The 14,003-nt window shown below is 42.3% G+C and overlaps 1 protein-coding gene across 4 annotated transcripts in view; it reads right to left on the bottom strand.

Annotated features, from left to right (window-relative positions):
* The window catches only part of XPO6 (exportin 6), a 55,905-nt gene that overhangs the window by 30,145 nt on the left and 11,757 nt on the right, over positions 1 to 14,003 (bottom strand). For all 4 annotated transcript variants that reach the window (XM_055803911.1, XM_055803912.1, XM_055803913.1 and 1 more), the window contains exons 2-6: positions 8,949 to 9,039; positions 7,457 to 7,569; positions 4,185 to 4,382; positions 1,168 to 1,327; positions 703 to 780 (exon numbers count right to left, since the gene is read on the bottom strand). In XM_055803911.1, the coding sequence (XP_055659886.1) occupies positions 703 to 780; positions 1,168 to 1,327; positions 4,185 to 4,382; positions 7,457 to 7,569; positions 8,949 to 9,039 (640 nt within the window). The remainder of the gene's footprint in view (positions 1 to 702; positions 781 to 1,167; positions 1,328 to 4,184; positions 4,383 to 7,456; positions 7,570 to 8,948; positions 9,040 to 14,003) is intronic.

Below are 14,003 nucleotides of genomic sequence, written 5' to 3'. Positions count from 1 at the left end.
GCTGGAAACACCTGAGTGAGCTGAATGTAAGTAACAACCTATGATACATCAAGGCACCAGAGAAAGTGGCAGTCACCAAGATCAGCATTATGCCTGGGGGGGGGGGGGGGGCTCTATACCTGTTAAAGGCTGAATAGGGGGTAGATGTAAATTAAATATGCACCAAATAGAAGGACATAGAAATATATTCTCTATTTTGAGGGTAATTAAGAAATATATATGTAAATGAGTTCAGATCAGATAAACACCCATGAAAAAGACTAACAGGAACAGGCAGAAAGAACTTTCACACTATATATAAACAAAGTCCTAGCCACTTTTTTTTTTTTTTTTCAGTTAGGGCTTCAGTTTTGCTCCTCTCTGGCTTTTGATGTGCTTACAGCTGAAATTCAGAGGACAATGCCAATTCACTGATGTTAAAGCATTTTGCACTGACACTTGAGAAAGCTTCTTGCCATCTGAGGACAACAAGCAGTTATGTGTGCACTTTTCAATGAGGTGGCATTTTCAGTGTGGCATCCCCTGCAATGGAAATTGCTTCTTCGTTTAAGGTTTGTCTTTCCAACCAGAAAGTTGTTGCCCTATGAAAAGCTCTAGGAAATTGTTATAACAAGAAGTTAGACAGTAAAGGAAGGAATTAATGCCTGATATTGCAAATTTCAATACATAGAAATATCATCCTGTAGCTTTTGCCATCCTTACCACTTTCTCCTGAAGTTGGCGATGGTGGTGGAGTGGCAGCAGTAGCGCTGTGTTTGTCCCAGATGCTCTCCAAAATACCTGGCCAAAGAGATATTTTTCAGAACAGCCTGCTAAAAGACAGGTTAATCTAACAAACAGAGACCACAAGAGAACTTTGTTAGAACACATCTTTAGCGTTTTGACAAGGAACATGGTCTTTTCATATTGTGTGCTTATACACGCAATCTCAATCCCTCTTCATAAAGAGGGGGAATGTATGTAGCTACACAGCTGCTCTAGCACAAGCTTCAAAGTAAGCTGACCCAAATGCCTAAGGGTAGAGTCCAGTGTTCAAACTGCAGGAGCAACCACTACATTGCCCACACACTGCTTCACTGAACCCAACCCAGAACGTGTGAGCTTGCTGGCATCTTAGGGGTCGTGAAGGAGAACATGTTTCAACACTACAAGTGCAGGAACTCGTACCTGTGAGGAGCCCAAGCACTGTCTGCACCTGGTCCAGGAGCAGCTTGCGTAGCTCTTCTTTCCGGGCTACGCTAAGATCTTCCCGCGGACATGCCAGTTCTTCTGAAGTAGTTTTCAACATAATCAGTCCCAGAGGAGTGGTCACAGGAGACTGAATTAACTGAGAGGGAGACACATGAATGCAACATGTGATGGTAACACTCTGCAAAGCATTCAGCTGACAAACAAGGGATCAACAACACTATTAGCAGTTTACAAGTCTTTCAAGACTGGTGGGAGTCTCAGTTCCCACAGTTTGCAGCACTGTATGTTGAGGGAAGAGAACTGCAAATACTTAATTTCCTGAGACATTAACCTATGATGTTGCAACAGTTCAAGTACCATGGGAATCCTTGGGGTTTCAAGAGAGCTTTCATAATGTCATTGCACACATTCTCTGCTCCCAGTAACAGTTTGTTCCCTCTGTTTACTGCCTTCTGCTGACATCATCACTTCTCAGAATTGCCTCAGCACCAGCAGTTTCACCACGTAACAGGGCTGCTGCTGCAACCATGCTCAGGTCAGGAGCCTGCACCATCAGCCAAGCAGTTTCCCATTAAAAAGCCCATCCCTCCCCATCCCGGCAAAAAGCTGCAGCCGATATCTGATCGACACCAGAACACAGCTAAGGAATCTGACCTCTCCTTGCATCTGTATCACATCTCTAACCAGAAATTACATTCACCCTAAAAGAAAAAAAACTTCCACCAAATGCAGGAATAGGACTGGAGAATGCAACGATTTTGGCCTTCATTAGCTGCTTGGATATTAAAGACACATTCAAGTGGGACAAAGTTTTATTTTCAGCTGAAAGACAACAATGCTTTTCACTGTTGACCTGGAACATACAAAACTATCTATGTGCTACTCCCTCTGGAAGAAAAAAGTCTAAGGCCAATCACAATTACTACAACTAATCCTTGAAGTCATAAATTCTGTAATACAGCTTGACTTCGGTCCCAGTCTCCCTGGCCCACCGAATCAGAGACAAGCTGACTTCACACTGCCAAGGCTACACAGTTTGGTGAAACACATGCGAGAAAAACGCCCCATCTAAAAGCTCTTAGTCTAGGTGTACATGAGCTTGGCTTTCAGAATGGAACCACATGGCACAGGAGCAGACAGCTAAATAATTAAATGAAATGCACAACTTCAGCTGCAAAGAGACTGAACATCTCTCAGAATATTTTCTGAGAGTACCAGGAAGTTTAGCAGTACCACATTCTGGCACTTCAGTAATGTTAGAGGAATAAAATTTAAGTAGCACTTTCTGTGTAGAATGACTGTTTTTGCATCATGACAATACAATAGTCCAAGTTACTTTTTTACACCCCTACAATGATTCAGTAAAACTTTTAGAGACTACTTAGAGTACCGGGATACAATTTCATGCTAAAGAATCGGTCACTTCAAACGATCTCAGAAGAAAGTCCTGAGACAGGATTCATCTGCAACTCTAAAAGCAAGTCATTCTGCTCCTGTGCTACTTGTTCATTATTTTGCAGTCTTGGAGTTCAATATTAGTGCTTTTCCTCCACTTTCTCTGAAGTTTTTTGGAAGGTGTCTGCTATAGAAATTAATTTATGGGAACATTTCTCTCTGCAGCTGAGTTCACAAGGAGAGGCTTAAGGAAAAACAGATACCCGAAGTGGGCTCTGCAATCACTTAAGATAACCTCCAAAGTGCTAGAAAAACAAGCAGGAGCTCAGAAAGCATTTTGGTTCAGATCCAGGTGAAATGAAAGCCAAAATTGCAAGTGTAGACAGTTTTCTCAGAATACCTATTGTCGAATTGATAATTTGGGAAAAAATTGCAGCATATCGTACTGCCTGTCTACAGAAAGCTATCTGAAAAGAGATTACACTAGTTTGTGACAAGCTCTGTACGCTAAATTTGCGGTTTTTTAAATTCTGCAATTAATACTAGATCCATTTGACTTAACAAATAAACTCCCGACACTCAAGGACTTTGATTTATTTAAATAACTGCCTGGTGGCTTGTCTGTGGGCATAGCTGCATTCAAATCATGTAATTATGTCAGCAGAAAAAGACTGTAGCACTTCAGTTTACACTCAGCCTCTTCAAGCCAATTACGAACAACTCTAAGAGAACTGGAAACAAAGTACTCAAACCAAAAGAGGATGTTTCCACCAGCCTAGTTCGCTCCAGCCACAGTGAGCTGTTAGCCTGGGTCAGGCTTCACCGCAGAGATGCTGAATTACAACCAACATTCAAACTAATGGCACTGTTTCAGCCAGGATCCTAAATACACAGAATCACAGAACCATTCAGGTTGGAAGAGACCTTTAAGACCATCGAGTCCAACCGTTAACCCAGCACTGCCAAGCCCACCACTGAACCATGTCCTCGTGTGCCACATCTACACGTCTTTTAAATACCTCCAGGGACAGTGACCCCACCACCTCCCTGGGCACCCTGTTCAGTGCTTGACAACATCTTCGGTGAAGAAATTTTTCCTAATACCCAATCTACACTCTAGCCTTACTGCAAGGCTCCTCTTAAACACCCCAACAACATTCCATTAGTGACTTTACATGATGAGGCACCAAAGATTTTGGCTATTAGATGAAAAGTCTCCAACAGCCGCATTCAGAAAGTTAACTTTTGAGAATCATCCAGTGATGCATCTGTAGTTTTACTGCCTTTTTTCTTTAAAGAACAACCCACAACCCCTACATTTGCAATAACTACTCCTAAATATTTAAAATTCAAGGTGCAGTTGATACTTGTTGCATAGTATCATTCCTTTGTCAAATAAAATTGTAACACCAGAAAGAAATGTAACATGGAGGAAGCCAATGGTTATTTGCAAAATTAAAAAGGAAATGGAATTTCAGAAGCAACTTCGGTTTTCATGCAGTTATTTAATCTTTGTCAAGGGAAGTCACTACTCAAGGAAACAAAATAAGGTCTCTGTGAATGAAACTAAGTTTGCCCTTTAAAAACTTCTTTCTTACCTGCAAGATGTTAGTGAAAAAGTCATGGTAGAACATCGGCCAGTCTTGCCGGCCAATATCCACAATGACTTTGCAGAGTTTGTTCCTGATGAAGTAAGGCAGAGTTTTATGGTGAGCTAGAAGGAGCTTGGGCAGGCAGCTGCGGATCTCCATTTTGTCTTGAGATGGGACCCCAAGCCACATCTTATTGATCAGGTTCTGGAAAAGAAACAGACCTCCCAAATGAGCCCATCTTAGACATGATTCACTGAAGTTAAACAGTGAGAGAATGTGGACACACAATGCAGGGACAGAGCACCAGGCAGAGCTGCAGCATCTTCTGCCCAAGACTGCCCGTGCCTGCCCGGATGCACAGGCAGGGGTAAGGCTATAACTTTCAAATCTATCCAGGCCTCTCGCTGACCAAGCCTGGCCAGTTAAAAACCCTAAGCACTTATTATTTGACACAGTTTGGCCTTTTCTGCTGCCATGGGTAGACCTGTAGATAAAGACACAAGCAGGTGTTAGCAGGTTAAACAGAAGAGGCTCCTCTTTTGTGAGAGCTCTGACAGGGGCTCGCTGGGCAAAGAGCTGAAAGTTGAGATGCTTTCGCTGCCCAGCAGCCCAGCACCAACCCTGACATCTTCAACACCACGTACAGGTGAGTGTGTGCCAACTAAGGCAGAACAAGAGCAGCTTCACTGAGGGCAAACCCCACACCGCTAACTTGGAGTAAAGCTGTGCTACCTAACGGGGTACGCAGGCAGCAGAGGGCAGGGATGGCTCAAGCTGCTCAACAAAACTCACCGAGCTTCTCTCTTACAAGCCACCCAGTGTACAGGGACAAGCTCCAACAAAAACCCCACAACCCACCCCCACCACAAGCATATCAGACTTGTAGATATGCTCCAACATTAGTTTCACAAAAGATGGATTTCAACACCCCAGAAATTGCTACCAACATGTCTTCAGCAACTAGTATGTTGCCATTTTAACTGGTTTTGGGTCAAACAGAACTAGTTGACATGCATATAAAGTATTTCCACTATCTATATATCCACCGAGATTTTCCCCTTTAAAGAGGGAAGCACAGCCTGGTGTGAAGCATTATAAAGAAAAAGGGGAAGCAAGTTTGGTTTTAGATGACTGATGTCGCCAACGTCTCCTGAAGCTACACTGGAAGGTCGCCATCATAGCAACGGCCTTGCAGTGACAGGGCACCACTTTAACAGAAAGCTTTTAGTCCACTTAAAGCCAAACAAAATCCTTAAGAAGACAGAGTTGTAAATTGCTTTCCTGCCATGCTACGATCCCATTTAGGGGCTTTGGAGCATTAGGAGCTGAGCCTCTGAGGATAAGTCACTGAGGAAGCCTGCTGCTGAGGCAATGCCCGTACCCACCTGCAGGCACACAGCCTGGAGAACCTAAAAGCAATAGCTAGTGGAGAGGGGTTTGTTATAGAAAATGGAAGACTATTTATGGTCAAAACAGATCCAGCCCACAGTCCAGAGGTACCAGGTCACAGCGTAGAGGTACACGAGGTATATTTATATGTCAAGTTCCTCAGAGAGGTTGCACTTTGGGGTTTCTGGCAGAGAAGATCCAGAAGAAGTATTGCTCAGAAACAATGACCCAACCAAATGAGAGCTCCTTGATGCAAGTCCAGAAATAAAGTTTCAGAAGCCCCAATAAAACCAGAAGATGCTTTAGCTTTAATATTCATGCTTTAATGCCCACTGAGTTTTATCCTACTCACTTGACCTGAAAGTGGCAGCCTTCACCTGTGAAGTGTTTTGGGGAAGATGCTCTCTTTTCCAAAAGCAAAAAGTGAAAATGGTTCATCTGGAAGGGGGCCATGAGGATCTTTATTCCAGATCCACTATTAACTTCCTAGACATTCTAGAAAACACAACATTCTCAGGAAGTTTTGTGACTGATCCTTGTGTTTATACACACATTTTACTGACATTCAGTGCTCTCTGACAGCTGAAGACTGATGAAGTTGCAGACTGCAGCTATGAGGACCCATGGAATACGCAGCACTACAGTAGTTAACTTGGGAAATTCAAGCTCCTCCATGGAGAGATCCTAATCTCTCAGCTGAGCTGTGGACTCAGGTCCCTCACTTTATACTTGTACAGTGATTTCTTTATTCTGCTTAGTTCTGGGCACAATTATTTGTTCAGTATTACTTTCCCCCCAGTCTCCCTCCAGAGAAGCAGAGGCTCAGTAATCAAACATGTTTTCCTCTTCATGAAAATCAGTTTAATAGTTTTTAATTTTTGCAGGCTGCTGCTGCATGAGATCCATCCCCAGAGCAGGGAACAACTCCCATGCCATTTGCCAAGCTTAGCCCTTTTCGAGAAGGCAAACCAGATTCAGTTTGCAGACGAGGTCCAGACTCCCTGTGCAACCCCAGATAAATGAAATTAAAAGGTCAACAACAACATGATGAATAATCATAATGTTGTCAAGTCAAAACAACACAACTTTTAAGAACAGAGTTGTTTGCTCTATCTAAAAAGTGGCCCACAGCAAAGGCTGTGAAACCCCTCTCATTTAGGGGTGCAGCTCAGACTGCCAATCCAGCCAAGAACACAGTGCAGAGGCCAAACAGACCAGGATGAGGTGTGACATGGACCAAATCCCAGAATATTGTTAGGGAAAGACACTGCACTGGTCACCAAGAAATCAGATGATAGAACAGAGCTGTTCACAGAACACTTTTGTTTCTTCCAGTGGACATACAAATCAATATTTAGGTTTTTAACCATAACTTTGTTCTTTTATAAATAGGCAAAGAGTGAGTTGTGGTCTTCTAGAAGAGACCTTACTTCTTACTTGCACATAAGCTTGCAGGATGTAGTTCAAGAGCATCAACCACAACTACAAGATGTCAGAAAAATAAAAGCAACTTTGTTTTCCCTCTTAGCGCTGAAGTCTGCAGTAGCTAGTATCAGGTAACCATGCACTTATTTCTGACCATAAAAAGAGTATAAAAGCAGTATCACTCTTAAAAGCATTGTGCAGAAAACTCAAGCAGCCCCTGAAACTGTAGGTAATTTCTACTTAGAGATGCCAGGAAATTAATTCTTCAATTTGTGCACAAAGATTCATATTCTCCCACTCTTAGCCTACCATTAAGCAACCTCTCTAGGAGAGAGCAATAAAAGCATCCTTTATCACTGTACGTACTAGGACTGCCATTTTAGACAAACATTTTCAAATAAAATCGATTGCCATATAAATGCACCAGACAAAATGCACTAAGCAGGCAACAGTACACATCTTACCTCAAACACAGTCAAACTGTACATCATTACATAGTCGTTTCTTGTACTTGACAGGAAATAGAGGCAGAATCTCCAGGCTCCTATCTGCTGGGCAAAGTTATTTAAAAGCTCCTCTGAAAAAATAAAGTATTAAAAAATTACATTTAAATTCTTAAGGTGCAAACAATTCCCTACCAATGTGTACTGCTAGCACAATAAGACACAATGACACACTGAATATGGAAGCAGCCCCACGTTCAGGGAATGACTCAACCTGGAGGAGATAAAAAAAATAAAATCACACTCCGAAGTATCAAAAGCTAACAATAAGATTTAATAAAAAAAAGGTATGTCATTTTAGAACACCAATGTGAGATAAATATAACAGACTAATAGCTGAATATTAAAACAAATCACACAAAAGTTACATTACAAGCATCACCATTTTATCTATAAAAGCCAAATGTTGGGATACCAGGTCACCGTGAAAGACTAGGAGGACTTCAGATGACACAGAGCATTATAAAAACACCCCTGGTTTAATGTAATTGCTCCAAGAGCCACGAAGCTTGTTGTAGGTCAGCATATCAAAAACCTCTCTGAACACTCAGGTACAGGATTTGGCCATCTCCCATTGAGTGACTACAAAGCAAACATGGCAAAAGGAAAAGCTGCAAGGGCTGCTTTACCAGCTGATCAAATTTAAGCCTTAATCAATTGGTTTCTTTCCTGCAACTTAAGCAGGAACATGGGGGATACGGAAGGCTTACTTTTCCACAGTAGACCTCCACAATAGGAAAAAAGAATAAACCTGTCTAGTAGTTTATTCTTTATTTTATCAGATTTCTGGGCAAAGTCTTTCATGCTGATCATACTTTTGGCACTCAAGTTAGAAATGTCAGAAGTTTGAGAATAAAAATCAAACTGTCTATTTACAGCCATTAACCACAGATACAAGAAGCTAATCTAGAGCACCTGTAAGATCTCTGCTGGCTTTCAGAAGGACATATTCAATAACACCAGCCAAAATGAAACCTCACTGTTTATTCCTATGTGTAATTTCATATTAACTGGGACAGTCTTCCGCTTTCCATGCTTAATGCTGAAGACATTTGAAGTCCATGCTCCATCTCTAGGCAGTAGAGGTTTTCCACGACATGTAATTCAACCATGTACAGACAGAGAAAAACGTAACACCCTTCTCCTACCCTAACCAACTTTCTACCTTTGACGAAAAAAACCCCACATCTCTGTGCTCACAGCAGTAGACAGTTACCTACATATTAATTATCCACAGGACCTGCCATGGGATCTCTGAAACCCAAACTATATAAGTCTTTACTTCAAATTCATACATAAGCAGAAGAGACTAAGGTGCAGTTTGGTATCAGACAGAGCACTTTCATCTGCTATATTTAACATACCCGAGTCACCTCTGCCGAGGTCTGCAGGCAGCAGAAAGCAAAGGGCAGACAGCAAAGGGGACCAGCCTTTAGAGGTGGCATGAACTCACCTATCTCGCGTTTCCGCTCATTTGTTGTGCAATTGTGGAAAAACTCTGTCATTAGGCTCTCCAAAGCCCGTAGCGAGGCCTCTTCAGATGCCTGGGAATGACATTTAAAGGAAAAAGTTAAAACTAATTTCTGCTCTGACTTGCACACAGGATGCCCATACAGTTCATGTCACCTAAAAAAACAACAAGAGCATGAAGCCCAGGTGCAAGGTGAAATAATCTGCAATTTAAACTGCTCATTGGTGTCAAGTAGCAACAAGATTTGTCCACTGCAAGTGAAAGCTTTGGACATGAAGGACCATTTGCTCAGCTGCAATAACTGATGAAAACAATACAAGAAGCTTCCTTTTTTTTTTTGGCAGCATTTAGTAATTTTAAGTCAGCTCATCCTTGTAAAATAATTCTTAAAGACAGCAAGTTCAAGTGAAGATGCTTTCAAATGCTTAGATAATAAATACAGCGATAGCACGGGGAACACAAACTTGGAGAGGACTCCTGATACCTTTGCCTTGGTGCCACACTGTGCAGTGCTGCCACCTGCAACACCAACAGTGCTCAGGAAGTAGCAGCTTGAAGGATTAGGGCATTTCCAGCACTTTGAAAAGCAATACACAAGTATTCAGCAATTTGAGTCAAGAAAAACAAAAATCACATCCCCAAATTTAGCTTTTATTATTGGAATTTATCCGTTATAGCTCAGTATTTTTAAGTCCTAAAAAAAGTTGTCAGGATTAGTATCCAGTTGTTGCAAGGTCACTATAGTTTTGCAGGACTCTGGGGGTGGGATGATTTTATTCTAGTAACAGCTCACCATCCAGCTCAGCCTCTCACCACACTTCCCTTTCAGTCTAAGCCTGATAATGGATAGCCTTAGAAAACACTACTGCTACAACACAGACCGTACCATTAGTCATTCTTCTAATGTTTTCAATGCATGCTATCAATAATAAATGCATCAAGATTCAAGCCCCGACCTTCCTCTGTACAGAAACAAAGTAAACCATTAAAGAAAACTGAAAGTTCTGAGTCAAGAAAATAAAAGCAGAAACAAAACCATGCCTGGCAATCTTCTGCAAAGACGTAAACAAGTGAGACAATTTGCAGAAACACTACGGGCTTCTGCTAGTTCCCATTTCCACCTACAGCTGTCTCCCCAAGGACCACCATAGGGCTAAGCAGCAGGAGACCCTCCCCAAACAGCCCAGGATTGGATTAATCCCTGGGAGAACTGAAAACTCAACACAACAGCATGGGAATACCAGTTCAGCTCTGCTCTGCAAACAACTGGAAATGGATGCTCTGTAGGAGCATTTTCAGTTACAAAGGAATATTGAATTTCATCCACCCTTTCCTCTTCCTTCCTCCCTTTTTTACTTTTTTTTTTCTTTTTAAAGACCTGCTCTAGAAAGCAAGGACTATTTTAGCAGAAACATTGTTAGTGGGAAATTGGCTTAAAATAACCTACAATCAAATCAAAGCCACTTTGACAGCTTAAGCAAGATCAAGCACCCATTACGACCGCTTTAATCCATTTATACATGGTTTCTGCAAACAGTCCTTCGCACTGTAAACTTCCCCTTGAAGCCAGCGGCCCTTCAGCCACCGAACAGTCTCCTCCTGCCAGTCACCATTTCCCAGATAACAGCAACACTATAGATAAAAGCCTCACTCAAAAAAAATAATAATTGATTAAGTGGAGTCTTTAATGACATTTGGATATAGCCACACTGCCATTTCTATGCGTTTCTTTCTGGGACATCGCATATTGTTGCAAGTTCCTCCAACTAGATCCAGACCAACATATCCAACTTTTTCATGTTTACATGCAGTTTACTTTCTCTGCTGCTCAACACTGAGGAAGTCTCACCAGCAGTTTCTAATGCTAAAGCCCCAAAGAGGGGTTTCCAAATGTTGGGCAGATCAATTTGTTGCAGATTCCTGTGCCAGAAGCACTGCTCTTCCACTCCACCCCTCCACCAGCCAAGACCAAGATCACCTCAGTTCACAGAGGAGTGTTAGGTCTTCACGCAGGAATGGCAGGGTTCAATCATTTTGGAATAGTTAATTCAATACTTCTTTAGGAAGAGTAGTTAATTCTTTTCCAAGATTCAAGATTTATTTCCTACATTTGGAAATAAATTGCAGAGTTCTCATAAATCTTGAGCATCTGACACATCCTCCGCTGACTTCAGACTACCTTGGCTTTGAAGATGACAGAGCCTTCTCCTAGGAACACGCTTAATCTTTTATATAAAACCATCACCATCACAATGTTGAACACGTCAAAAGCAAAAAAGAAACCAGAGCACAACACAAGCATTTTACATTGGCATAAAAAGCCCAGGCTGGCCAGAATCCAAGGCCAACCTGGGCAGCACGAAACAGCATGACCTCCCAGATTGTTTTCTTCTCCTATTTGACTTCTCCCAGCTATTCTGGAGGTTTGACCAAAGAAAGGTGGAGCAGCACAAACTGTCTGAAGTAATTAAAGCCCAGCCCACAACGGGCTCTGGAAAGCCTCTCCCAGGTCCTCCCCTAGGTGCTCTCCAATGGCCACGCCAAGTGCCCCCCATCCTAGCTACCGGCAGGACTTCAACAGGTGGATAGCATCGTTCTGCATTTGCTAATGCCCTTGGGTATTCCTCAAGTTAACCGTTCCTGGAGCATGCAGCAATCACCCACCTCTCGAGCAAAGGCTCCGATAACTAGGTCAGTGAGATAAAGAGGGCACATGCTGTTGGAGAGCCGCAGAGGAAATTTACTGTACCTATATCCAGACACACCAGAAAGTAGATTATCTAGTGAGACTAATAAAAGTAGAGCTGTTCGTAGGACCTGCGGCTGTACCTGGCTGTACTATTTCCAGCTGCACCTCAGTATTATTGCTCACATTAACATGCAATGTGCTTTCTTCTTCCAGGGCTCAGTGTTTACTCTGCATTGAAGAAAAGAACAGGGAAGTATCGTCAGCCAAGAGGAACGCCAACTAATCCGGATCCCAAGCAGCAACGCAGCCGCATTAAGGACTGCAGAGTCAGGACAAGACCAAACCCCATGGGCAGGCAGACCCAGCAGCGCTCCGTTCCATTTCTGACTGGTCTGAAATTCAACCATTTGGGTCATCCATAGATTTTTAAAGGTTTGCAAGGAAAGTCGTGAAGTCTGGACCATCACTACTAGAATTTACTACATGCTTTCTGGGTAAGAGCAGTTTGCCTCACCCTCATAAGGCATTACAAAATACTCAACTATTAAAAATAGGAATACTTCCCACCGCTTTCACAAGTTGTAAAATCTGACCCCCTCCACCCCCACCCCAGTGCCTCTCCCAGGGTGGGACCAAACCACTGGGAAATACCATTTGCTCTCTTCTGTCAACCATTTGAGAAATATATACTGAATTCTATGAATCCTGCTTGCAGTGAGCTCTGACCCGCAGGGAGGATTATAGTTGCCAGATTCAGCAGATCCTCCAGCCACAGACGATGTCCTCGGTCACAGCTCAGTTAGGTGAAGAAGTTAGTGACACATGAAAGTAGCGGGTCTAAATGCTAGTGCACCAGCAGCTACAAATTCTTGTGTTCCAGCAGGACACCCATCCTTGCACCTAGAAGTTGTTTCCAGGATAGCATCTCACAGCCCATTCTCCCCAAAATAGGTGCTGTTAACTGCAGCTGTGCTATGCTGAGTTTGTGCTGCAGGGACCGGGCAAGGGTCAGGTCTGTCGCATGTCTGCTGTCCCTGGAACTGCCCCACCTGATCTGAGCATGACTTGATATGGATCAGGGTGGGAGAGCACCCCTTTCAATCCTTACCATATCCATTTTTGCCTCTAAGTTTGCTAAAGGTGTTTCACTACAGTTACCAAACCTGAGCTGTGTAGCTGCTTACTCATACCATTTATGTATGAGGTTCAACTTTTAACACCCTCCTCACACAACCAGAAAGACAACAGATTCACAGCTGAGACTACAACTTCCTATTTTGATAGAAATTATGAGATCTGCTACCAAGAACTTGCACATCCAAAGACATTCTCCATCCAAAGTACAAAAGAAGGATCTATAAAACCTGGATGTGCCAGCTGATTTCAGGGCTACCATTCAATTACATTTTAAGATGTATGAGCCATTAACAGATTTCTCTTGATTAATGAGAAAAATAGTTTAGTAGCTGCCAGCTTACTGCATTTTAGGCTGTTCAAACTCCAGTTCACCGCACCTCAATAAAGCTCTAGAGAAGCGAAACCTTTGTACCTTGCTGCTTAAACCAGGACTCCGTAACAAGTTCAGTTTAGCCTGCAGACTAAAGCATTCAGGTAGAACAAGCTACCTGTCCTACTCTGACAAAGAACAGAGGAATGAATTTTGGATTGCAATTCAGACACTGCATATTTAATAGAAGATACAACACTGATTTTAGTTTGCATATAACTAGAGACAACCCCACCCACCCCTTCAAATACCTGATCATTTTAGAAGATATGAAAGCACTTTATAAAGCTATTTCAATTTTCTCCTGAAGTGCTTTCATTTAGAGTTCACTTCCTATCTTTTTAATTCATTTTACATTCTCCAAAGCAATTGTTTCTTTTAGAGGAAAGCTTTTCACTAATGCTTTGCCATAAAAACACAAGCTGTTAACCTTTTAGTGTTTGCTATTAACAGCTCGGTAGAATATCGATCACAGAGACAATTCTCTAAATATGGCAACTCAGGCAGATGACAAATTACAAGGAGGGTTAGGCCTGTTTATTTTTTTTTTTAAATATGTTTGGAAATGGTTATCACTCCAAGACAAAAAATCAAGGTGATTCCTCTACAAAGCTTTTTCTAATAAGATGTTAACTGCAGTTGCAACATTACAAAAGTGACTTCAGCCATCCCCCAGGCAGCACTGGAACGCCTTCCTTTGATGTGGAAGCATGGATTTTACACCACACAAGCTGAACCTTAACACCTCCTTCAGTGGCAAGCAGGAGAAACACTTGCACTGCTGAACCCCAGAAGCCCTCACCGCCGATCTAAACCCCCTTCAGCATCTCTATATTTAAAG

The sequence above is a fragment of the Falco peregrinus genome, chromosome 5 (assembly GCF_023634155.1).
Source record: "Falco peregrinus isolate bFalPer1 chromosome 5, bFalPer1.pri, whole genome shotgun sequence".
Classification (NCBI taxonomy): Eukaryota; Metazoa; Chordata; class Aves; order Falconiformes; family Falconidae; genus Falco; species Falco peregrinus.
The sequence above is the reverse complement of the archived record's forward strand: the minus strand, read 5'-3'. Positions and strand labels throughout refer to the sequence as shown.